Source organism: Hemiscyllium ocellatum, chromosome 32 (genome assembly GCF_020745735.1).
Source record: "Hemiscyllium ocellatum isolate sHemOce1 chromosome 32, sHemOce1.pat.X.cur, whole genome shotgun sequence".
Taxonomy (NCBI): Eukaryota; Metazoa; Chordata; class Chondrichthyes; order Orectolobiformes; family Hemiscylliidae; genus Hemiscyllium; species Hemiscyllium ocellatum.
The window spans coordinates 12,416,944-12,444,451 of record NC_083432.1 but is presented as its reverse complement, the minus strand read 5'-3'; the positions used below and the strand labels follow the sequence as shown (position 1 = coordinate 12,444,451).

General features: G+C 41.6%; 1 protein-coding gene across 1 annotated transcript in view; it reads left to right on the top strand.

The window, feature by feature from the left end:
• mettl2a (methyltransferase 2A, methylcytidine) overlaps positions 1-27,508 on the top strand; it is a 56,898-nt gene that overhangs the window by 23,447 nt on the left and 5,943 nt on the right. The window contains exons 5-7 of the mRNA XM_060848530.1: positions 2,971-3,031; positions 8,825-8,964; positions 13,064-13,170. Of these exons, the coding sequence (XP_060704513.1) occupies positions 2,971-3,031; positions 8,825-8,964; positions 13,064-13,170 (308 nt within the window). The remainder of the gene's footprint in view (positions 1-2,970; positions 3,032-8,824; positions 8,965-13,063; positions 13,171-27,508) is intronic.

Here is a 27,508-nt window from a genome sequence, read left to right as displayed (position 1 = left end):
GCATTTTTCACTAAGTTTACTCATCAGATTAACCCTCCCTATCAGGAACACACAGGAAGACAGGTCGAGGGTCAAATGATAGCAATGTTTCCTGTGCCACTAGACTGTGGATTCAAAACCCGTCCTCTATGGTCTTGTGCATTTAACCCAGGCTGGGAGCCTTGTGGTGAAATGATATAGTCCTTTTCACTGGGCCAGAAAGTAGGATTTCAAATTCTACCTGCCGTGGAGATTGGTCATAACATGTACAAACAGGTCCAGTAGAATAGCTATTAATCCGGGCTGGCACCTCATAGTAGTACTGAAGGAATGTGTCACTGTCAGAGAGACCAAAGGACATAGGGGAGAAGTAGGTCATTCAGCCCATCAAGTCTCCCCAACATTTAGTGTAATAGTGGCTGATATGATCAGGCACAGCTCTACTTTCCTGTCTTTTCCACTTAATCAATTATTCCATTACTGATTTAAAAAGCTGTTGGTCTCAGACTTGAATGTTTTTAATTGGCCTAGCCTCAATAACTTTCTGTGGTAAAGAATTCCACAGATTCACAACCCTGAGAGAAGAAACTCCTCCTCATCTCTGTCTTAAATGTACAACCACTTATTCTGAGATCACATCCTGTCGGCCGACACTCTCCCACAAGGAGAAACAACCTCTCTGCATGCACCCTGTGAAATCCCCTAAGAATCTTGTATGTTTCAGTAAGGTCACCTCCTTTTTCTATATTCCATTGTGTAGAGACCCAACCTACTCAACCCATTCTCGTGAGACAGTCCACCCATGCCTAAGATCAGCATCTCTGGATTGCCTCCAAAGCAGGAAATCTTTCCTTAGATGATGGACCCAAACTATTCATACCATTTGAGCTGTGGTCTGTCTAGTGCCTTGAATAGTTTTGGCATTTATATTTATACTCCATTCCCTTTGAAGTAAAGGCTAACATTCCATTTGCCTTCCCTGTTACCTGTTGAACTGTCTCAGATGAGATATTATACATGCTCGAATGAATGTAAAATATTCCATGGTGCATTCAAATCATAAGGAAGTTCTTTTGACCAATGAGTATAATTCAGAACAAAATTACTTAAATGGGATCATAGCTTTTCTTATTGATCAACAAAACGAGGGCGTTGCTAACATTTATTGCCCAGAGGGCAGATAAGACTCAAAGGTTATTTATAAACATGCTATTTGTGAAACCTTGTTCTGAGCAAATTGATTGCCACATTTGCTTAAATGACAGCAATAATATCCCTTCAGGAAAAATCCATTGGTTCTATTGTCCTGAGCTTTTGCAAAGGCACTAATAATATGACCTTTTTTTAGTTCTGGTTTTTGCTATTATCTCTGCAATGGTATAATGTTAAAAATCACACAGCACCAGGTTATCGTCCAACAGATTTAATTGGGAGCACACTAGCTTTCGGAGTGACGCTCCTTCATGACTATAACCTGGTGTTGTGTGATTTTTTTACTTTGTATACCCCAGTTCAACACCGGCATCTCCAAATCATGACTATTATGATGGCAGGCTTTGCTCAACTGCTCCCTCCAGTGTTCATGTGGCAAATAATTGAAGAATTAAATGTGTGAGCTGTTAAGTATTGTAAAACATTCTGACTGACATAGGATAGGCAAGGCTTATTTTTAATTGATTAAATATCCAATCTCTAATTGGCACTTGGTGATTAACATTGAGAGTATGGTTCTGGAAAAGCACAGAGGGTCAGGCAGCATCTGAGGAGCAGGAGAGTCAACATTTCAGGCGTAAGCCCTTCATGACTTGGTGATTAACATTTGATCAATGCCACCTCCCACTATCTCCTGACTGGTTCCATAAGGTAGCAATTATCCATGGGTGGTCCTCATTTTTGTAGGCAGTTTGTGACTTTTTACGAAGAAAAAAGGATAGTTTGAAATTTTTTTTAACCTCTTTGTTAAAGGAGAGTCATTTGCAGTCAGGACCCAAAAGGTCCTTGATCTCACGTCTCAATGTTTGTTTAATTGGTGAATTTCTCATTAAATCAGATGTTTACTTATCGCTGACTATATTTGTTTTTCCCTTGTGTTTAACTTAAAGGCTATAGTTCTAGATCAGAATTTGACTTTTACTCTAAATTGAACATGATAGGAACTTTGAGCCAAATTTCCAGCAATATTCACTTATTCTCTGTCTCACTGAGATGAAGTCTCCACTCACACTGACTCTCAACTGTGTTGCCACAACTTCGCAGAAATTGTGCATAATGCAGGGTCTGGGATAGGGTTACAGGAAACGTGTAATTGTCTTTTGAATGCTGCACTGTTCCTGCATCCACCACTTCCTGTGGAAGTTCATTCCAAACATCACTTTATTTTTTTAAAAATTGCCCTTGATGACTTTTTTAAGTCTTTCTCCTCTCATCTTAAAAATATGCCCCCAAGTCTTGAGATTCCCCACCCTAAGTAAAAGACACCTGCCATACATCGTATTTATACCCCCACACGATTTTATAAATTTCACTTCAGCCTCCTACGCTCCACTGAAAAAAGTCCCAGCCTATCCTTGTAATTCAAGCCTTCCATTCCTGGCAACATCCTAATTCTATCTGTCACTCATAACCTCCACCTCCTTTCTGTCTCCTGTCATCAAACCAGCAGTGCTGTGTACAGGTGCAAACCTTACATAATACAGATAGGGAGGAGGTAGATGTTCTGTTGAGGCTGCAGTGCGAAGCACACTAGTCATGCTGATAACTGTGCCATTTGAGGGTGAGTGGGGGTTCCAGACTTGTGCTGCTAGTTTAAAAAGTAAATGTGACAGTGTGGAGAGAAAACAGGCTGAGGTTTATAGTTCTGAGCTTCTAACAGGAGCTGCTCATGGCAACTATCCTAAAAGAGTCTTTGTTTATGTGTTGTTTGGGAAGGCTGTTCAGCTTACTGATGACTGGATTGATGCCAGTCACTAACTCTACTCTCATATCTTGCAGTGATCCAGGACTGTTTGTATACTGCTGCGATTTTTCCTCTACTGCTGTGGAACTCATCAAGGTGAGAAAGTTGCAATTGTGCACTTGCTTTTGTCTGTGAATGTGGCTGTCCCTGTAGTCTAATCTATCATATTAATCAGTGCTATTTCAATACTGGTCATAGTGTCAGCTCCACTTATCCACTGTTTTGAGTGTATTGGAATTGACCATATGAGATGATAATGTAGGAAGATATGCATAAACTGAGTCCAATGAACAGAAAACTATGAAAAGGGATTCAGTGTAGTGAACTTTCTTTTATTGGTCAGAGTATTGAGTACAGGAGTTGGGAGGTCATGTTGCGGCTGTACAGGACATTGGTTAGGCCACTGTTGGAATATTGTGTGCAATTCTGGTCTCCTTCCTATCGGAAAGATGTTGTGAAACTTGAAAGGGTTAGAAAAGATTTACAAGGATGTTGCCAGGGTTGAGGATTTGAGCTTTAAGGAGAGGCTGAACAGGCTGGGGCTGTTTTTCCCTGGAGCATCGGAGGCTGAAGGGTGACCTTATAGAGGTTTACAAAATTATGAGGGGCATGGATAGGATAAATAGACAAAGTCTTTTCCCTGGGGTCGGGGAGTCCAGAACTAGAGGGCATAGGTTTAGGGTGAGAGGGGAAAGATATAAAAGAGACTTAAGGGGCAACTTTTTCACGCAGAGGGTGGGGCATGTATGGAATGACTGCTAGTGGAAGTGGTGGAGGCTGGTACAATTGCAACATTTAAGAGGCATTTGGATGGGTATATGAATAGGAAGGGTTTGGAGGGATATGGCAGGTGGGACTCGATTGGGTTGGGATATCTGGTCGGCATGGACGGGTTGGACCGAAGGTCTGTTTCCATGCTGTACATCTCTATGACTCTAAGTGTGAGGTAATGCATCTCACAGTGTAAACCCAGTTATAATATAATTAGTAGGATACTGAAAAACGTAAAGGAATAAAGAGACTTCTGATTACATGAGGGTAACAGGACAAGAAGATAAGGAGACCTGTGGGATATTTCCCTTTGGTGAGAAAAGGTCACACTTTTACAAAACTTTTCAACTTTAAGGCAGCACAGTGGCTCAGTTGTTAGCACTGCTACCTCACAGCACCAGGGACCCAGGTTCAATCCCGGCCTTGGACAATTGTCTGTGTGGAGTTTTGCGCATTCTCCCTGTGTATTCATGTATTTCTTCCAGGTTCTCCGGTTTCCTCCTACAATCCAAAGATGTGCAGGTTGGGTGAATTGGCCATGCTAAATTCACCATAGTTGTCAGAGATGTGTAGGTTAGGTGCATTAGTCAGGTTGAAAAGAGGATGGGGAATGGGTCTGGATTGGTACTCTTCGGAGGGTCAGTGTGGACTTATTGGGCCGAAGGGCCTGTTTTCACACTGTAGGGACTCTAATTCAAATCTTCTATTCATCATGACAATTTACAAGAATACAAATACAAGAGAAAAACTGTAAACCTTGTAGTTAACTGTTGATTATCATTGGCTGGCAGGTATTTACTTCCCATCTGTAGTGCCCAAGAGAAGGTGGAGGTGAGCTGACTTCTTGAACAGCTGCAGTCTATGTGCTGTAGGTTCACCCACAATCCCATTAGAGAATGAATTCCAGGATTTTGAAGCGGCGCTTATGAAGGCACAGTGATATATTTCCAAGTCAGGGTGGTGAGTGGTTTGGAGAGGAACTTGCAGCTGCTGGTGTTCCCATGCATCTGCTGGCCTTCTCCTTCTCAGTGGAAGTGATCATGGGTTTGAAAGGTGCTGTCTAAAGATCTCTGAATTAATTGATGCATTTGCCATGACAACACTTCCACCAATCAGATTAAACTTGCAAACCAATGATACACTCCTATCATGCAATATAAATGTCATTTTTAACCCCCTTAAATTGGTTTCTTGCGAATTGTCCTGATGACAAATACATCTGTTCTTCAGCAATACACATGTTACACATTACCAAAAGTCTGCATATCTACATGTTCCCTTTTTTTGTTGAACCGTAGAGTACAAGAGCAATGAGAAGTTTCTAAATTAACAGTTAGACCACAGCTGGAGCACCATGTACAGGTTTTGTTACCACATCGCACATGAAAGGGTGTCCAGGATGTTGACAAATCTGGGGAATTTTGGGGGTGAGGCAAGTCTAGATGGGCTGGGGTTGTTTTCTTTGGAACAGAGGAGGCTGAGAGGAGATTTAGTTGAATGAGAAGAGATCTCATCGAAAAATTTAAGGTTCTACAGTTTCTGTGGGGCGGCACGATGGCTCAGTGGTTAGCACTGCTGCTTCACAGCACTAGGGTCCCAGGTTCGATTCCAGCTTCGGGCGACTGTCTGTGTGGAGTTTGCACATTCTCCCCGTGTCTGCGTGGGTTTCCTTCGGGTTCTCCGGTTTCCTCCCACAATCCAAAGATGTACAGGTCAGGTGAATTGGCCATGCTCAACTGCCCATAGGATAGGTGTGTTCTTCAGAGGGAAATGGGGAAATGGGTCTGGGTGGGTCTTCGGAGGGTCGGTTTGGGCTTGTTGGGCTGAAGGTCATGTTTCCACACTGTAGGGAGTCTAATTTAAAATTGAGAGGTTTCCTGAATAAAGTGGATAGAAAGAGCCTCTTTTCCAAAGTAAACATTAACGAGAGATCACAAATATAAAGTAAGGATTGGAGGGGAATTTTTTTCACCCAGAGCATGAACTCTTCGCCTCAAAAGATAAAAGCAGAATTACAAATCACATTTTAAAAAATAGTTGGACCAAGAGCTGGAAAGTGGGGTCAAGTTGGGTAGCTCATTTTTAACCAAATGTGCCCTCTCAGGAAAATTTTCTGTTCTTCCAAGGAAATACCTTTAATTTAGATTCACATCTACCTCAGCAGTGGCATGATATGGTAAATTTTACACATTAGAGTCTTGGCTAACTGTTGTTTAATGGTGATCCTGTATTGAATAGAACAGAATCTGATCATGAGAAATAGGCGCAGGAGTAAGCTATTTAGTCCCTTGTACCAAGTCTGCCATTCGCCAAACCAACTAACTTTTTGTATTTATGGCTGCTTGTTATTGAATGCTGTGGGGAAAAAGAATCCCTTTCTATCTATCCAGCAAGCTTCACAACCTTGTATGTTTCAATAAGGTCACTTTATAATTCAATTATTTCTCCTCATCGCTAATTGTGGTTTTTATTCCACTTTCCCTCCACAACCCTTGCCTCCCTTATCAACCAAGAATCTGTTTATTTGAACATGTTCAAGTTTGTTATATTCTCGGGTAGTGAATTTCAAACACTAAGGGTCCTCGGAAAAGAAATTCCTCTTCATCTCAGGGAGATGGGAGATCTTTTGTTTTTCAACTGTGCCCCCAATTTCTAACTTCTCCCATGAGGTGAAACATCCTTTCCCCTACATCTACTCTGCCAGGCCCCCTCAGAATCTTGCATTTTTCAATAAAATCACTTTGCGTGCTCCGAGATACTAATAGGTATGCACCAAACCTGCATGCATAGCCTTTTCTCACAAGAAAAGCTCCTTCGTCCCAAGGATCAACCAAGTGAACATTCTCTGAACTGCATTCAATGCAGATGTTATCCCTCCTAAAGTCAGGATGTCAAAACTAAGCAAAACTCTAGACCTAGCCTCATTAACATCCTTTAAGTTGGAGTGAGGCACATTAGTTGTGACTTGACTGAGCACATGGAGTCTTCCTTTGCATTGCAAGTAGAGGCAGGTAACAGGATCAGTTTGATTTTTTAAAATTCTCTTTTCCAAGATAGTGCTGACCTCAGCAGATGCTAAGCAGAATATAATCCATGTAGTTGTTGTATTCATTAACACAGTCACTCTTGTGATTACACCAAGTCAGTTCTGCTGCCAGTATCCTGTTGAAGCTTGCTAAAACTTGCTTACAGACAGCTGAGTCTGCATTGCAGATCAGTTGAACAAAACAATTAATTGTGCAACAAAACTATCCTAGTCATGTGGTGGGATAACTAAGAATTCCTGTTCATTAGTTGATGTATTGTTTGGAATACCAGAAGAAGTAAGAAATCTCCCAAAAAATTCTGCTACACGTAATAAAGAATGAATTAATTAATTTTTAGCAGTAAATGCATGTACTGGGGCATGACTAGTCCTTGTAAACCAACAAGGGACCAGGTTCAATCCTCAGAATTGGCGACAGCCATTGTTCATTATTTACAGGTGGCAGTGAGCAGGCTATTTGGATTCACAGGGCATCTCTACTGACCTGACTCTTGCCCCCATCAGTCGTGACGGTGAGTGGGAATCCTGGCTCGTCTCTTCCTGCTTTTGGAGCCAGAGCCACAGAGTTCACTTTTAACATTCCAGGGGGTTGCCTGTACCTCCAGAGTCTCTTCCAAGGCAGAAGTGCTGTTTTATAATCCCCTACAGTGGCTGTCGATCTTAGCAAGGCTATGGCACTACATCATCACTGATCTCCTCGTCAGTCTGCAACCAGGACTGAGCATAGTCATTGGATATGCTCCATTCACAACCCTAACTCTGATCCTCTTTTATTCTATCCAGCTCAGGAAGTGGATAGTGGTTGTCACTGGGTTAGATTTGGGTGACTTTGGCACTGATATCACACGCAGCCTTACATAAAACAGTCTAAGTTCAAGTTAACAGTCTCAGCTTCAAGTCAATGAAATTAATGACTCAGGTATTGGGGAGGGGAAGGCACCTCTTAAAGAGATGACTGTAAAGGATGAATCAGTTTCACGTGCAGCCTAGTGACTTGGAAGCAAATAAACAAGGTACAGAAGGAAATCACTAAAAACAATGCAAATGCTGGAAGTCTGAAATATGATCACAAAAAGCTGAAAAAAAAACTCAGCAGATCAGGGAGCAACTATAGAGAGAAAGAAAATTAACATTTCAGATGGACCTTTCATCAGAACTGAGGAGAAACAGAAACATGAGAGTTTATCAGCCAATAGAAATGGGAAGGCTGGAATAAGAAGGTCATCTGTGGTAGCTGCATTTAATGACATAAAATTTCCTGAAGCCAGTGAGAATGGTAATGTAGATCGTAATGAAACAAAATTTGTTCAAATGAGGCTTAAAGTGTGACATAAAAGCAACTGGAATGGGACATTAAAAGATAAAGAAAGAAACAAGACAATCACCAACCCCAGACTAAGGAGGTTATTTGGCCATTGTTCTTAGAACTTTTCAGTTAGTTCCACTCTTTTGCTACTCCCTCAAGGCCAATGTTTCTTTTAAGTAGCACAGCTATGCGACTGCAGCAACCTGCAAATTCCATTATGGACTCACACAAGTCAGGCCCTTTTGGTTGCCCCATAAAACAGTTACAAGGGTTCATCCATCACATAAAAAAGAAAGGCAGTTACTTTTATTTTCAATCTATCCAATTCTGTCTGTGAGTTGTTATTGAAATTTTCAGGTAATGCGTTCCAGATCATCATAACTTGCTGCATAAAATAATCTCTCCTCTTCTCCCTTCTGGTTCTTTATCCATTTACCTTACATCTGTGGCCTCTGGTTGGTAACCTTCCTGCCATTGGAAACTGCAGGCACAGTACAAGAATCCACTGTGCCTGTCCCAGTTGTATCGTACCGTTGTGACAGAGTAGTTCATATAAAGCAGCTGTGTTATAATACAATGAAGAATAAATTCTCTCTTAATCCCTAATTGTTCAAATACTTCATTCTCTGCTGAATTAAAATCCATTTGGTAATGTATCTGTATTTTTGGTGTGTTTTATTAGCAAATTTCGGGGTGGAAGCACTGAGCTTTTCGTGTTCTGCTGCAGATGACAAGTGATACGCAAACTCTGTCCTTCTGTTTCTAGCTGAACTCTTGTTATGACCATTCTCGCTGCCTCGTTTTTGTTCACGATCTGTGCGATATGCAGGCCACCTACCCAATGCCAAACGAAAGCTTAGACATCATCATTCTCATATTTGTCCTCTCAGCAATACATCCAGACAAGTAAGTACATCCACTCCCAACCATTTATTGTATTCATATCCTTGACTGTATCTAATGCATAAGACCAGACTACAGATGTACCATAACTTGCTGTGGTGGTGCAATAGATTTGTTACTGCAGTAGTGATCCAGAGACCTGGATAAATGACCAAAGAGGTGAATTAAAATCTTTTCTCAGCAAGTAGTTGAGCATTTATACAAATATACAAATTAGGAGGATTGGGCCATTTGGCTCTTTCAGCTTGGTCCATTCCTTGAGCAGGCCAAAGCTGATCTGATTGTGATCTCAGCTCTGTTTTCCTGCCTACCAACTCCACCAATACTTTTGAAGTTGGTTATCAGTCAAGAATATATCTAGCTTTGTCTGTAAAGTATTCAATGACTCTTTGGGGAAGAGAATTCCACAGATTCACCACCCTCTGAGAGACAAAAGTTATCCTCATCACTCTCTTAAAAGGGCAACTTCTAATTCTTAAACAGTGACTCCTAGTCTTTGTCACAGGGAGAAACCACTGTGTTTAGCATGCAGAGATAGTGAATGCATTGGTGATAATCTGTCAAAATTGGGCTGTGACCAGTATTTATTGCCTGTCTCTAGTTGCCCAGGAGGCAATTAAGAATCAATCACATTACTGAGGATCTGGAGTCACGTAGAACAGACCAGGTAAGAATGGTAGATAAGTGAATGGAAGTGTATCACAACAATTGACAACAGTCACATGGTTGTCATTAGACTAGCTTTTTAATTCCAGATGTTTGTTGAATACAAATTTCATCATCTACTAAGGTGGGATTTAAACCCACATCGTCAGAACATTAGCCTGAGGTTCTGGATCACGTTATCACTTCACCACTGCCTCCCTACATTTCTGGACATCTATTGTCCCTTGCTAATTGTCAGTTAAGAGCCAGCCCCATAGTTGTGCATCTGGAGTCAAATATAGATTAGATCAGGGCAGAATGATAGATTCTGTTCCCAAATGCACAGCTGTAAACCAGCTCAATTTTATAATGATTTCATGGTTTCTGTTGTAGAAGCTAACATTTAATTGCAGAATATATTAATTGTGTTTAAGTCTGACAAATCACTGTAGTAGGACTGAGCCCGTGTCTTCAGGGCATGAGTCTTGGACTCTAGATTGCTATTCATAGAATTCCTACAGGTCAGAAAGTAGCCATTCAGCACATCGAGTCTGCACCAACCTTCCACATAGCATCCCACCCACCCACACCTGCCTGCCACTCCCTGTAAATCTGCATGGGGTTTTATCGTAGCTAACTTACTTAGCTTGCACATCCCTGGACACTACGTGGCATGACCAATCCACCTAACCTGAACATCTTGAGTATGGGAGGACACCAGAGCGCCTGGAGGAAACCCATAACGACACAGGGAGAACATACGAATTCTACATTGATAGTTACCCGAGGGTGGAATCAAACACAGTCCCTCGCACTGTGAGGCAGCAGTACTAACCACCGTGTCACCCTGACGTTTCAATGATAGTGGAGGATGGCCTGTATGCCATCCTCTTTTGCCAAATACAATGAGTGGATGATCCAACTCATTCACCTTCGAGGATCATGACCATCATAATCACCAGTCTTTAACTTATTCGGTTCAATTCTTTTTAAATCCAGAAGCAGCTGAAGGCAAGATTAGTAGAAAAGCAAGTTGTGTGGAGGATACAAAGAATGTGCAAAAGGGTTTTGACAAGATCTGTGAGTGGACAAAAAATTGGCAGTTGGGGTACGATGAGGGAAAATGAGAGGTATTGCACTTTGGAAGGAAGAATTTGAACACATTCTTGATCCAGGTTAGAGATGACGTGATGGCAACTACCGTTGGCATCCAGGCAGCATTTGACCAAGTGTGGCGACAAGGATCCCTAAGAATCATCACTCATGGGATGTGGGCATTGCTGACTGCCTATTTATTAGATTACGTAGTGTGGAAACAAGTCCTTTGGCCCAACAAGTCCACACCGACCCGCCAAAGTGCAACAAATTCCCCTACATTTACCCCTTCACCTAACACTACGGGCAATTTAGCATGGCCAGTTCACCTAACTTGCACATTATTGGACTGTGGGAAGAAATCGGAGCACCCGGAGGAAACCCACACAGGCACGGGGAGAATGTGCAAACTCTACACAGTCGCCTGAGGCGAGAATTGAACCTGGGTCTCTGACGCTGAGGCAGCAGTGCTAACCAATGTGCCACCGTGCCCCACACTAGGGATTGTCCATCCCTACTTGCCCTTGATAAGGTGAAACTGCACTCCATGTGATGTAGGTAGACCCGCAATGCCCTTACAGAGGGAATTCCAGGATTTTGATCCAGCAACAGTGAGGGAACGGTGATATATTTCCAAGTCATGGTCGTGAGTAGTTTGGAGGTGAACGGTCGACTAGCTTTGGGGAGTCAGGAGGTGAGTTACTCACTGCAGTATTTCTAACCTCTGACCTGTTCTTGTAGCCACTGTATTTATATGATGCATCCAGTTCAGTTTCTGTTCAATGATAACCGCCAGAGTTTTGATAGTGGAGGACTTAATGATGGTAACTCCAATGAATGTCACAAAGTTTTAATTAGATTATTTCTTATTTGAGATGGTCACTACCTGGCATTTGTGTGGCATGAATGTTGCTTGTCATATTTCAACCCAAGCTGAAAATGTGTTGCTGGTTAAAGCACAGCAGGTCAGGCAGCATCCAAGGAACAGGAAATTCGACGTTTCGGGCCAGAGCCCTTCAGGAATGAGGAGAGGGTGCCAGGCAGGCTAAGATAAAGGTGCCTGCCTGGCACCCTCTCCTCATTCCTGATGAAGGGCTCTGGCCCGAAACGTCGAATTTCCTGTTCCTTGGATGCTGCCTGACCTGCTGTGCTTTAACCAGCAACACATTTTCAGCTCTGATCTCCAGCATCTGCAGACCTCACTTTTTACTCGAATATTTCAACCCAATCCTGGATATTGTCTGGAACTTGCCACATTTGCACATGGGCTGCTTCAAAGTCTGAGGAGTTGTGCATTGTGCCAAACATTATACAATCATCGGTGAACATCCTCGCTTTACAGCTTATAATGGAGGGGAAATAATTGCACCAGCTTAAGATGGTTTTGCCTAGGGTACTATTCTGAGGAACTCCTGCAGAGATGTCATGGAGCTGAGGTGACTGACCTCCACAATCGTGACCATCATCTTATGTGCCAGGTATGACTCCATCCAGCAGAGAGTTTGCCCCCTAATTCTCATTGATTCCAATTTTCCTATGGCTCCTTGATGCCACACTTGGTCAGATGCAGCCTCGATGTCACTCTCACCTCACTTCACCTCACCTCACCTCTGGAATTCAGATCTTTTGTCCATGTTTGAACTGAGGCTGCAATGCGGTAAAAAGCTGAGTGGCCCTGGTGGAACCCAAACCGAACAGCTTTTACTGAGCAGGTGCTGCTTGATAGTACTGTCAATTACACTTGCCATCACTTTACTGATGATGAACAGTAGACTCATGGAGCAGTAACTGGCCAGGTTGGATTTGTCTTGCTTATTGTGTATATGACAAACCTGGCCAATTTTATACATTGACGGGTAGATTCAATAACACTTGCTTCTTCATAAAGTTGTATGTGGGGACTCTCGCTGATCATTGCTCATTGTTTAGTTCCATATGTAATTCTTCAGATATCAAAGCAATTTGCATGTATACAACATTTAGGCTTGGGTTGATAAGAAGCAGCGACTTCCAAAGCGGCTCTTCGAAGCTAGTCTCCTGCAAGAGACAAACTAGCCACCACTCTTTGGCATTCCCATTTCTGATCCCCCGCTGTCAAACATCCCAGCTGTTACCATTAAGCAGAAATGCAAATACTATATCCTCAAAAGCAGTTCAGAGGCTAGACATTGTGTAATGTGGGCCTCTGCAAAAGTTTTCCACCATTAACAAATGTGATGTTTTCCATTTGTCTGGGTGCAGTTCCACAACATTCCTGTTCAACAGCATCCAGATCAAAGCAGCTCACTTGTTGTCAATCCATGTTCTCTCTTCAGTCTGTCCCTCTCACTAACTTTCCCAATTCTGTCCTCTTTTTCTACAGAATGCAGGCTGTCGTTAAGAGGTTGAGTCAACTTCTAAAACCAGGAGGAATGATTCTCTTCAGAGATTATGGGCGTTATGATATGGCACAACTACGATTTAAGAAAGGTAAGGGTACTTACCATTTAACTATTACCAGTGTAGAACCTGCTAAACTATCCTAAACTTCTTACTGAAATCATAAGATTACAGAATTTTTTTCACAGTATATTGAGTATCATAATCACACAGCACTTGGAACTAACCCAGTTTTTCACATATTGAAGAATTGTGGTGGCTGCACTTTGAAGCGTCAGTGCGGAAAATGTGAACTCAAGATCATTGTTTGATTCTGGATTCTCACCAGTTCATGATCAAGACCCCATTGCCTCTACATTAGTGATGGAAACATCAGACATGGATGGTTCAATGTGACTGTCAAATCACCAGCAGCATTTTGGCAAAGTCTTTCAGGTCCCTGAATGATTAAAATGTGGGACTCCTGTCTGAAGGAAGAAGCTGAAGGTGGATAGATTTAAGTATTCATTATAGTTTACTCAGATATGCCAAAACAACAGTGGGTCCATCTGCAATATTTACTCCAAAGATTGGCTTCTAAATACCTATTGTATTTAATTCACTTCGAGAGAGGCTGTCACCTCCGAGACAAATCTGTGCTAATTTACTCCAGAGGTAGTTTGTAATCTTTGTCTGCTTGTTTGAACAATCTAATCACAGACCGATGGATTATTAGATCATTTGATGGAGAAGCAAGATAGGAGTTTTGGACTTTGAGCCTGCTTTGCCATTTAATAGCTGAAAATGTGTTGCTGGTCAAAGCACAGCAGGCCAGGCAGCATCTCAGGAATAGGGAATTCGACGTTTCGAGCATAAGCCCAAGGGCTTATGCTCGAAACGTCGAATTCCCTATTCCTGAGATGCTGCCTGGCCTGCTGTGCTTTGACCAGCAACACATTTTCAGCTGTGATCTCCAGCATCTGCAGACCTCATTTTTTACTTGCCATTTAATACTCTTATGACTTATCTGATGTACCAGTAAATCTCCTCCTTGCCACTTGCCTCATTCCCACCCGACCATTGTACCTTTGTTGCCCTTGTAGGTCAAAACCCCCATCTAACTCAACTTTGGGTATGTTTACCAATCCAGCCTCTTAGAGAATTCCAAAAAGTAATGACCTTCTGTGAGAAGAAATTCCTCCTCATCTCTGCCTTAAATAGAAAATCACTAATTTTTAAGGGGTTTAAGATCATTCCAGTGGCCTTTGGAATGAGGGAAATCATCTAAGCATCTACTCTCTCGAGCCCCTCATAATTCTTCCAATAATTTCAGTTCTCATTCTTCTAAACTCCTCTGAGGAGAGGCTCAACATGATTAACTTTTCATTGTCAGATATTGCCTCCATCTCATGAAGCAACCTGGTGAACTTCTTCTGAAGTAGACCATAACTATATAGTACTCGAGGTGCAGTCTCACCAATATGTTTATAGTTGTCAAGACTTCCCAACTTTCATTCTCTCTTTCCCTTGTAATAAAGGCCACATTCCATTTACTTTTCTAATTACGTGTTGTACCAGAAAGCTAACATGCTGTGATGTGTATATAAGATCACATATTTTTCCATATTGTACTCCATCTGCCAAATTCTTGCCCATTCACTTAACCTCTCTATATCTTCTTGCAGATGCAAATGCATCTTCTTCAAACTTGCCACTATATCTATCATGGTATCATCAAATGTAGCTGCAATACACTTGGTCCCTCCATCCAAGGCATTAATAAAATTGTAAATAGTTGAGGACTGAGCACTGACTCCTGTGGTACTCCACTCATTGCATTTTGCCAACTAGAAAATGACCTACAATCCAAAGTGTGTCCTGTTTGTTAGCCTCACTCTGTTAATATTACCCCCAATGTGTATCATGTGACACTGTACAAAATACTGTTTGGAAATCCAAATGCATCTAATCCAGCCTGTGAGGTACCTCTTGAAAGGACTCTAATGAATTTTATTGGTATTTAGTAGATAAGGTCAGTCAAATATTTACAACTTTTATCGCTTATAGTTTGTAAGGTCTTTTTGTGGTATATAGTTTCTAAGGTCTGTATTTTGTTGTAAAATGGGACAGGAAAGAAAGGCCTAAGAGAAATTAATATTATTTAATATTAAGCCTCTTCTAAAATGTTTAGAGGCTTAGATTTGTAGAGCACAGAAACAGATCCATCAGCCCAACTTGTCCTTGCTGACCAGGTTTTGTAAACTGAACTTGTAAATCTTTTCTGAACTATCTCCAATGTAATGATACCACTCCTATAGCAGGACTACCAGAACTGTACGCAGTACTCCAAAAGTAGTCTCGCCAATATCCGCAGCATGACGTTCAAATTCCGATACTCTGAGCTATGAAGGCAGCTGTGCTAAATACCTCTTAACCACCTTGTCTACTTGCAATGCAACTTTCAAAGAACAATGTACCTGAACCCCTAGGTCTTTTTGATCGACAACACTGCCCAGACCGTACCATTTACTTATAAGTCCTATCCTTGTCTGTTTTACCAAAATGCAATACCTTGCATTTATTGAAATTAAACTCCATCTACCACTCCTCAGCCCATTGTAATTCTGTTGTAATTTTAGATAACCTTGTCAAAGGCTTTACTAAAGTCCATGTAGACAAAGTGTACTGCTCTGGATCTATCATTTTGGTCACATCCTCAAAAAAACTCAAATCAAATTTAAGAGACACAATTTCCCACACACACAAAATCATGCTAACTCTCCAGATGCATGGAAATCCTAACTCTCAGAATCCCCTCGAACAATTTACCCACTGCTGATGTCAGATTCACCAGTCTATGGTTCTCAGACTTCTCCTTACAGCCTTTCTCCAATAAAGGCACAACATTAGCCACCCTTTGGTTTTCCGGCACCTCCCCCATGGCTGTAGATGATATGAATATCTGAGTCATGGCAGGAGACCTCAGAGTCATGGTGTGCCATTCCACTCTATGTATGGACCAGGACCTGTGCAGGAAGTTATTCCAGGTGCAGCTCCCGGAGGGCCAGGTTTCGGAGCTGGAGCAGTGGCTGGGCAGACTGATCTGTGAAGCTGAGCAAATCATGAGTAACGCGAATGGAGAGGTCAAATCGAGGCTAAGATGCCACAAGCAGAAAGATAATGAGTGAGCCCCAGGCACAGTAAGAGAACTAGGCAGGCAGTGCAGGAATCCCATGTGGCCATTCTCCCAAAAAACAAATAAACCACGTGGGATACTGTCAAGAGAAATAGCCTGTCGGGGAAAACAGCAACAACTACGTTGCACCACATTTGGCCTGTTGAACGGGGAGGACCAAATAAATGTACAAGTTGGAAGATCCATAGGGAATTCCCTATGTGAAGGGAATGGATAGGCGTTTTTGTGGCTGCAGACGAGATTCTTGGATGGTGTATTGCCTCTGATGTCTGAGTGGTTACAGGACATCTTGGAGGGGAGGGTGAACAGCCATTGGTCATGGTACACATTGATACCAATAACATAGGTTTTTAAAAAAGACTGACGTCATGAAAGCAGAATGTAGAGAGTGAGGAAGCAAGCTGAAATGGAGGACCTCAAAGGTGATCCCAATTACTGGCAGTGCCACATGCAAGTCAGAGTAGAAATAGCAGAATGGACATGTGGCGAAAGAGATGGTGGAGGGGTGCTTTTCCAATCCCTGTGGCATTGAGATCCATTCTACGGGAAATGGGACCAGTACAAACCGGTGAGGTTATACCTGGACAGGATCGGGACTGGTGTCTTATGGGAGTATTTGCTAGAGTGGTTGGCAGGATCTAAACTGAATTGGCAGGAGTGCAAGAAGTCAGAGGAAAATGAATCAAAGAGAAGAACAAAGAAAGAAAGGGGAATAAGAAAAGTGATGGGCAGGGGCTTCAAAAGCCAAAAGTAAACCAAAAGCCAGAAGTAAACAAAAAGCCACAGTAAAAGATAAAATGGGAACAGAATAAGGAATACTAGAAAGACAACCCTGAAGGCTTTGTGCCTGAATGCATGGAGTTTTCAAAACCCAGTGGCTAAATTGATCTCTCAAATAGATTTAAATAGGTATGACATATTCAGGATTTTAGAGACATTGGTAAGTAGGAATGGGAACTGAGCATCCAGAGATATTCAGTATTTAGGAAGGACAGACAGAAAGGAAAATGCAATGGAGTTACATTCATAGAACATTATAGCGCAGTACAGGCCCTCGATGTTGCGTCGCCTGTGGAACCAATCTGAAACCTATCTATCCTACAGTGTTCCATTTTCATCCATATGCCTATGCAATGACCATTTAAATACCTTAAAGTTGGCAAGTCTACCAGTATTGTAGGCTGTGTGTTTCCCGTCCCTACAACTCTGAGTAAAGAAAATATCTTTGACATCTGTCCTATATGTATCACTCGTCAATTTAAAGCTTTGTCCCCTTGTGCTAGCCATCACTGTGTGAGGAAAAAAGGCTCTCACTATCCCTCCTATCTAACCCCCAATTATCTTATATGTCTCAATTAACTCACCTCTCATCCACCTTCTCTCTAATGAAAACAGCCTCAAGTCCATCAGCCTTTCTTCATAACGCCTTCCCTCCATACCAGGCAACATCCTAGTAAACCTCCTCTGAACCTTTTCCAAATCTTCCACATCCTTCCTATGATGTAGTGACCGGAACTGTATGCGGTACTCCAAGTGCAGCCGCACTAGACTTTTGTACAGCTGCAACACGACTTTGTCGCTCAGAAACCCAATCCCTCTACCAATATAAGCTAATACACACCGTATGCTTTTTTTTAACAATCCTATCAACCTGGTGACAGTTTTCAGGGGTGGAAATTGAGATCTCTCTGCTCATCTATGTGACTAAGAATCTTACCATTAGCTTATATTTTATTCCTGTTGTTCCTTCCAAAGTGAATCACCTCTCACTTTTCTACATAAACTCCATTTGCCACCTCTCAGCCCAGCTCTGCATAGACCTTTTTTTATCTATGTCCCTCTGTAACCTACAACATCTTTCAGCACTATCCACAACTCCACTGACCTTCGTGTCATCTGCAAATTTACTAGCCCATCCTTCTACACCCTCATTCAGGTCGTTTATAAAAATGACAAACAGCAGTGGGCCCAAAACCGATCCTTGCAGCATACCACTAGTAACTGAACTCCGATATGAACATTTCCCATCAACCACTCCCCTCTGTCTTCCTTCAGCTAGCCAATTTCTGATCACCCTCAATCCCATGCCTCCGTATTTTGTGCAATAGTCTACTGGAGGAACCTTATCAAATGCCTTACTGATATCCATTTACACCACATCAACTTCTTTAGCCTCATCCACCTGTTTGGTCACCATCTCATAGAATTCCGTAGGGTTTGTGAGGCAGGACTACCCTTCATAAAACCTGTTGACTATCCCTAATCAACTTATTCCTCTCTAGATGATTGTAAATCCTATCTCTTATAACCTTTTTTATCACTTACCTACAACCGAAGTAAGGCTCACTGTCTGCAATTACCAGGGTTGTTTCTACTCCCCTTCTTGAACAAGGGGACAACGTTTGCTATCCTCCAGTCTTCTGACAGTATTCCTGTAGACAATGATGACATAAAGATCCAGGCCAAAGACTTGCCAATCTCTTCCCTGGCTTCCCAGAGAATCCTAGGATAAATCCCATCTGGCCCAGGGGACTTGTCTATTTTCACACTTTCCAGAATTGTTAACACCTCCTCCTCCTTCTGAACTTCAATCCCGTCTAGTTTAGTAGCCTGTATCTCAGTATTCTCCTCAACAACATTATCTTTTTCCAGTGTGAATACTGATAAAAAATATTCATTTAGCGCTTCCCCTATCTCTTCTGACTCCATGCACAATGTCCCACTACTATCCTTGATTGGCTATAATCTTTCTCGAGTCATTCTTTTATTCCTGATGTACCTACAGAAAGCCTTCAGGTTTTCCTTGATCCTATCTACTAATGACTTCTCACGTCCCCTCCTGGCTCTCTCTTTAGGTCTTCCCTTGCTAACACCCTAACTGAGCTTTCACATAACTGAGCCTCCTAACATAAGTCGCCGCCTTCCTCTTGACAAGAGATTCAATTTCTTTAGTAAACCACAGCTCTCTCACTTAACCACTTCTTCCCTGCCTGACAGGTACATAGTTATCAAGGACATGCAGTAGCTGTTCCTTGAATAAGCTCCACATTTTAATTGTACCCATCTTCTGCAGTTTCTTTCCCCATCCTATGCATCCTAAATCTTGCCCAATCACATCATAATTGCCTTTCCCCAGCAATAACTCTTGCCCTGTGGTATATACCTATCCCTTTCCATTGCTGAAGTAAACATAACCGAATTGTGGTCACTATCACCAAAGTGTTCACCTACCTCCAAACCTAACACCTGGCTAAGTTCATTACCCAGTATCAAATCTAATGTGACCTAGTCCCTTGTTATCCTGTCTACATACTGTGCTGAAAATGTGTTGCTGGTTAAAGCACAGCAGGTCAGGCAGCATCCAAGGAACAGGAAATTCGAAGTTTCGGGCCAGAGCCCTTCATCAGGAATTCCTGATGAAGGGCTCTGGCCCGAAACGTCGAATTTCCTGTTCCTTGGATGCTGCCTGACCTGCTGTGCTTTAACCAGCACCCCATTTTCAGCTCTGATCTCCAGCATCTGCAGACCTCACTTTTTAATGTCCACATACTGTGTCAGCAAACCCTCCTGCACACATCGGCCAAAAATTGACTCATATTGAGGAAAAGTGTTAGTTGAGAATCTGTATGGGTAGAATTGAGAAACACCAAGGGCCAAAAAACATTTGTAGATCGTGATATATATACCAACAATTTTGTGACAATGTTGGGAATGGCATTAAACAGGAAATCAGAGATACATGCTGTAAAGAAACATCTAATTATGGGTATCTTAAATCTGCGTATAGATTTGGCAAATCAAATTAGTCAGTACTACAGAGGAGGAATTCTTAGGGTGTTTTTAGGACCAATACGTTTTAGGAACCAACTAGAGAACAGGGCACCTTAGACTTTGTATCATGTAATGAGAAAGAAATACTCAGTAACGTAATTGTGAGAGACCCCTTCAAGGTGTGTGACCATAACATGATCAAAGGGAGAATGAGGGACTTGATTCTGAGACTTTTGTCCTGAATCTTAAAGGAACTATGATAGTATAAAATGTGAGTTGACTATGATGGATTGGAAAATGTTACAAAAAGAAATCACAGTGGATAGGCAATGAGTGGAAGAAACCTATATTTGTTTCACTAATCTTTTTCCCTTCACGTCCAAACTGATTGTAAACTTTTCCCTGCAACTTGATTTTTGTATTTTATTTTCCCTCTCTTAATTAAACCTCCTTTGCTGAAATCTAAACTGCTCCTAATCCTCAGGTCTACTGTTCTTTTAGGTCAATTTGTATTCTTTGGATCCCTAATTTCCCTTGTTAGCCATATTCAGGCCACCTTTTCAGATTTGCTTTTATGCTAGACAGGTATGAACAATTTTTGCAGTTCCTCCATGCACTCTTTCAATGTTTGCCATTGCCTATCCACTTTCATTCCCAATATTGTACACCCAGCTCATGCCTCATACCGTCATAGTGTCCTTTATTTAGATTCAGGATCCTAGCCTCTCAATCAGTAACTCCTTTATTCATAAAAGGAGGGAAACCAAGAACGAACCTGCAAGCCAGTTAGCTTAACATCTGTCATAAGGAAAATGTAAGAAGCTATTATTAAATATATTGTTGCAGGTTGCTTAGAAAGCTAAATGGTAAACAAGCAAAGTCAGCATGGCTTTGCGAAAGGGGAATCATGTTCTTGAAGAAGTGACTTGTGCTGAGGATAAAGGAGATTCCTTCACTGTCCCTGGGTCAAAATCCTGAAACTCCTATAATGCAAGGATTGTGGATGTACTTGCACTACATGGACTGCAGCAGTTCAAGAGGCAATAAATTTTAGCCGAAGCAGCAGCCACATCTTGTAACATACTTTTCTTGTATTCCTCTGGTTTCTTTGATTTATGCTGTGTCATTCACTGTAGCTATGTTAATACTTTCAAACATAGGAGCTCCTATACAGAGTATTTCTGTTCCTTATTGACGTTTGAAATCTCCATAAAGCTGTACCACAGTTATTGATCTTAAAGAGTAAGCCAGTTTACCAAGCATGGGGTTCATTAAAACAGGGTGAATGTAAAACAGGCAGCACCGATCAGGTTAGATTACTAGTCCGAAGACATGAACATAATTTGTTATTTATTAAAACCCAAAATTTAATTCTAAATAGTTCATTACCCAACACCATTACTCTACTTAATAAAACAAACTTTATTCAATGAGATCAATAAAAGATTTTTAAAATATGCCAACTAAAATTAGACACAATATCTAAAGTTAGTGTAAACCAAAAATTGAAAAGCTTTGGGCGGCACGGTGGCGCAGTGGTTAGCACTACTGCCTCACAGCAGCTGGGTCCCAGGTTCGATTCTAGCCTCGCATGACTGTCTGTGTGGAGTTTGCACATTTTCCCAGTGTCTGCGTGGGTTTCCTCCGGGTGCTCCGGTTTCCTCCCACAGTCCAAAGATGTGCAGTTCAGGTGAATTGGCCATGCTAAATTGCCCATAGGTTAGGTGTGTTAGTCAGAGGAAAATTGGTCTGGGTGGGTTACTCTTTGGAGGGTCGGTGGGGGACTTGTTGGACTGAAGGGCCTGTTTCCTCACTGTAGGGAACCTAATCTAATCTAAATAGTAATATTAATCTCCACAAATTAGCGTGACATCTGAGTGTTCACTGAGCAGATAAAAGTCAACAAGTTACCATTAAGAATCTGCAGAAGTTCCGGCATTATGTAAGTAGTTAAGTAAGTAGTGGGCGGCACTGTTGCCTCACAGGGCCAAAGACCCGGGTTCGATTCCCGCCTCAGGCGACTGACTGTGTGGAGTTTGCACATTCTCCCCGTGTCTGTGTGGGTTTCCTCCGGGTGCTCCGGTTTCCTCCCACAGTCCAAAAATGTGCAGGTTAGGTGAATTGGACATGCTAAATTGCCCGTAGTGTTAGGTAAGGGGTAAATGTAGGGGAATGGGTCTGGGTGGGTTGCGCTTCGGTGGGTCGGTGTGGACTTGTTGGGCCAAAGGGCCTGTTTCCACACTGTAAGTAATCTAATCTAAATCTAATCTAGTTAATCTCAATTGCCTTGGATGAAAAATTTATATCTTCTGAGTACCCAAACTTATTTAATTCCAGCCATTGACCTCTGGCACCCATTACAAAATCAAAATGGACGAACTATAAGCCTATTGTTAATTCAGTTGAGATGTTTATACTTCAATGTTTTTTCAACCCTGGCCTTTTCCAATAATTTGTCTTCAATTTCAAATCAAATTGTGACATCTATTACCGCTATTAATAACTCTTCCTTAAAGATCAGATTGAGTTTCCAGAAAACTCCTCCTTTATCCTCAGGGGCAGTTCTACATAAGACATCCACCCATATTTCTCAACATACTGTATAATGTAGTAAGCAAGTTACGTCTTTTAATTTGAATGTCTTATCAAATGGACAGTTGCCTGAATTGTGTGACAGGAGTTTCTCATGGTGCCTCACATTGACACACTTTTATAAAAGGTTCTACTTCGAGACAGAGTTGCTGTTGTCATATAGAGGTTACATCACAATAGGAGACAATTAATTAATTAATTAATTTGGATGACTTGATCTTGGCAGATCATCCAGCCCATGAATTAGAGACGTTATAATCTTATTGGTAGAATACCCAGACCTCCATCTCTATTCTTTGCATAAATAATATCATCAATCTGTAATGGGGAAGGTCTAAAATTGCAAATAATCTAGTCAAATTTTTGAAGGGTGCTTTATGACATTTTGGTTAAAATCAAATAGTAATACATCCTCGGGACAATATAGGTTTTAAAAAATTTCCATACCTTGCAAAGGGTGGACATTGGTCAAATAGAGGAACAAATTACTGCAGATGCTGGAATCTGTACTGAAAAAAAATTGCTATAAATCACAGTGAGAACAAACTAATGTTTCGAGTCTAGACGACCTATCAGAGCTCTTCATCTAGATTCGAAACATTAGCTTGCTCTCTTTCCATAGATGCTGCCCGATCTGCGGTCATTTACAGTATTTTTTTTGTTCGCAGTTGAATAGAGATATGCAATCCAAGTCTTTAATTTCTCCTTCCACTCAGCTTCCTCAGCATCTGTCCATGGATCAACGTAGGTTCCTAGATATTTTTCTGTATATCCGGGGGGATATATTTGACGTTGCTCCCACTGATTGAACAGTTCTTCTAATGATTACGTAGAAAGGTCTGCCACTTTTATATGAAAATGAATCCCTTTGTCATCTTGATGTCAATAATCAGACGTGTACAATCACAGAATTGCTGCACAATCTTCAAATTTTTTTAACCATCCCAAGATATGAATCGAAACAAGCACAATATCATCCGCCAAGGCCAAAGTGGAGCAACTGAACCTTTTCCATTAAATGGCATAAGAACTCCTAAATGTACCTGTCAAGGTGCGTACCATAAATCTAACACGATATTAAACAAGACTGAAGAAAGAGAATCACCTTTCTCAGTCTTAATCAGATTGGTTTTACAATGATTACTTTCAATTACTGTGGTGTTGTTGGTGTATAAATCTCCAATTAACTGTACAAAATACTTAGGAACACAAAGCCTTTGAATAATAATTTATGTCCCACTGAGTCAAAGACTTTAACCAGATCAACAAAGTCAACAGAGATCTTTCTTGTTCCTTTCAGCACTTTCTATGATAGAGTCCTAGAAATGTACAGCACAGAAACAGACCCTTCAGCCCAGCTTCTCCATGCCGACCAGATATCCTAACCCAATCTAATCCCATTTGCCAGCAGTTGGTCCATATCCCTCTCAACCCTTCCTATTCATATACCTATCCAGATGCCTTTAAATGTTGTAATTGTACTAGCCTCCTCCACTTCCTCTGGCAGCTCATTCCATGCACGCAACACCTTCTGTGAAAAAAGTTGCCCCTTAGGTCCCTTTTATATCTCTCCCCTTTCAACCTAAACCTATGCCCTATTGTTCTGGACACCCCACCCCAGGGAAAAGACTTTGTCTATTTATCCTATCCATGCCCCTCATGATTTTATAAAACTCTATAAGGTCACCCCTCAGCCTCCGCTCCAAAGAAAACAGCCCCAGCCGATTCAGCCTCTCCCTATAACTCAAATCCTCCAACCCCGGCAACATCCTTATAAACCTTTTTATGAACCCTTTCAAATTTCACAATATCCATCCGATAAGAAGGAGATCAGAATTGCAAAGGTGGCCAAACCAATGTCCTGTACAGCTGCATCATGATCACCTAACTCTTATACTCAATGCTGTGACCAATAAGGGAAAGCATACCAAATGCCGCCTTCGCTATCCTATCTACCTGCGACTCTACTTTCAAGGAACTATGAACCTGTACTCCAAGGTCTCTTTGTTCAACAACACACCCCAGGACCTTACCATCAAGCAGGTATGAGTCTTGCTCAGATGTGCTTTTCCAAAATGCAGCACCTTGCATTTATTTAAATTAAACTCCATCTGCTGCTCCTCAGCCTAGTGACCCATCTAATGAAGATCCTGTTGTACTCTGAAATAACCTTCTTTGCTGTCCACTACACCTCCAATTTTGATGTCATCTGCAAACTTACTAACTATACCTCCTATGCTCGCATCCAAATCATTTTATATAAATGATGAAAAGCAGTGGACCCAGCACCGATCCTTGTGGCATACCACTGGCCACAGGCCTCCAATCTGAAAAGCATCCCTCTACCACCACCCTCTGTCTTTTACCTTTGAGCTAGTTTTGTATCCAAATGGCTAGTCTTTACAGTTTTCCATGTGATCTAGCCTTGCTAACCAGCCTTCCATGAGGAACCTTGTCACACTCCTTACTGAAATCCATATAGATCAAATCTACTCTGCCCTCGTCAATCCTCTTCGTTACTTCTCCGAGAAGTTCAGTCAGGTTTGAGAGACATGATTTCCCATGCACAAAGCCATGCTGACTATCCTTGCCTTTCCAAATACATGTAAATCCTGTCCCTCGGGATTCCTACCAACACCTTGCCCACCACTGATGTAAGGCTTCTCAGTCTATAGTTCGCTGGTTTTACCACATTTCTTAAATAGTGGCACCACGTTAGCCAACCTCCAGTCTTCCAGCATCTCACCTGTGACTGTTGATGATCAAATTATCCAAGCAAGGGGCCCAGCAATCACTTCTCTAGCTTCCCATAGAGTTCTAGGATAAACCTGATCAGGTCCTGGTCCATTTTTATTCGTTCCAAGACATCCAGCACCACCACTTCATAATATGGACATTTTTCGAGATGTCACCATCTATTTCCCCGCAATTTATATCTTCCATGTCCTTCTCTACAGTAAGCATTGTTGCAGATTACTTGTTTAGTATCTCTGCCATTTCCTATGGCACCACACATGGGCTGCCTTGCTTATCTTTGAGGAGCTGAAAATGTGTTGCTGGAAAAGTGCAGCAGGACAGGCAGCATCCAAGGAGAAGGAGAATCGACGTTTCGGGCATGAGCCCTTCTTCAGGAATGAATGTTGCTTTTCCAGCAACACATTTTCAGCTCTGATCTCCAGCATCTGCAGTCCTCACTTTCTCCTAAAAGTTTTTATCTTTGAGGAGCCCTATTCTCTCCCTAGTTACTTTTTTGTATTTATAAAATCCCTTTGAAACCCTGTTTGCCAAAGCTATCTCATGTCCCCTTTATGCCCTTCTGATTTCCCTTTTAAGTATCCTCCTAATGCCTTTATACTCTTCTAAGGATTCACTCTATCTATCCTGTCTATACCTGACATATGCTTCCTTCTTTCTCTTAACCAAACCCTCAATTTCTCTGGTCATCCAGCATTCCCTAAGCCTACCAGCCTTTCCTTTCACCCTAACGGAAAAATATTATCTCTGGACTCTCATTAAATCATTTTTGTAGGCTTCTCATTTTCCAGCCATCTGTTTACCTGTGAACATCTGCCTCCAATCAGCTTTTGAAAGTTCTTGCCTAATACTGTCAATATTAGCCTTCCTCAAATTTAGAACTTCAACTTTTAGATCGGTCTATCCTTTTCTAAAACAAATAGAATTATGGTCGCTAGCCCCAAAGTGCTCCCCCACTGACACCTCAGTCACCTGTCCTGCCTTATTTCCCAAGAGTAGGTCAAGCTTTACACCTCCTCCAGTAGGAACGTCCACATACTGAATCAGAAAATTTTCTTGTATATATTTAACAAATTCCTCTCCATCTAAACACTTAACGCTATGACAGTCCCGGTCTGCATTTTGGAAAAGGACATCAGAGCAAGACTCATACCTGCTTGATGGTAAGGTCCTGGGGTGTGTTGTTAAATAACGAGACCTTGGAGTACAGGTTCATAGTACCCCTACCAAAATCCCCTGCCATAACCACCTTATTATTCTTACAGATAACTGAAATCTCCTTTAAAAATTTGTTTCTCAATTTCCCGCTGTTATTAGAGGGTCTATAATACAATACCAATAAGGTGATCATCTCTTTCTTATTTCTCAGCTCCACACAAATAACTTCCCTGAATGTATTCCCAGAAATATCCTCCCTAAGTACAGCAGTAATACTATCCCTTATCAAAAACGCCACTCCCCCTCCTCTTTTGCCCCCCTTTCTAACCTTCCTATAGCATTTGTATCCTGGAACATTGGGCGGCCAATCCTGTCCATTCCCGAGTATTCTTATTACAACAGAGGTAACTGCTATGAACCCTTTTTAATCTAAAATTTATATCTGCCCCCTCACTTAAGCCTCTGAGCCACAACCTTTGTAAAAAGACGGGGTAAAATAGGTTTAATTGTTATTTGTCTCCAGCTGTCAATCTCATTGAGGCATTCATTATCTTTAGCCTTGGGGATAAAACCTGTTCTAAGTTTTTTTTTAAAGGAATCAGGTATCATATCTAATCTGAGCCAGAGAGAAAGAGTCTGGGGGGATGGGTTGCACCACCATAGTGTTTATTTTTGATGTCCTCAAGCTTCGTACAATAAGGGCCAGGAGAACTTTTTGCACCAATCTCCTCAATAGCGATGCTTGCTTCACCTCCTTCAATAGGTCTCATCTGGCCGATGTATGACTTAAATTTATTAAGATTGGCTTTATTATTAGGAGTCAATGTTTTATCATTAAATATCTTTTCTGGTTCCTTTTTTGATAGAGGACAGTGACTAATAGCAGGAGCCCTCATAATTTCATGAGCAAGTTGTCTTCTATTATTTTTCCAAGGTAATTCAGTCTGTTTGAACTGAGAATATTGCAAATTGTTTCCT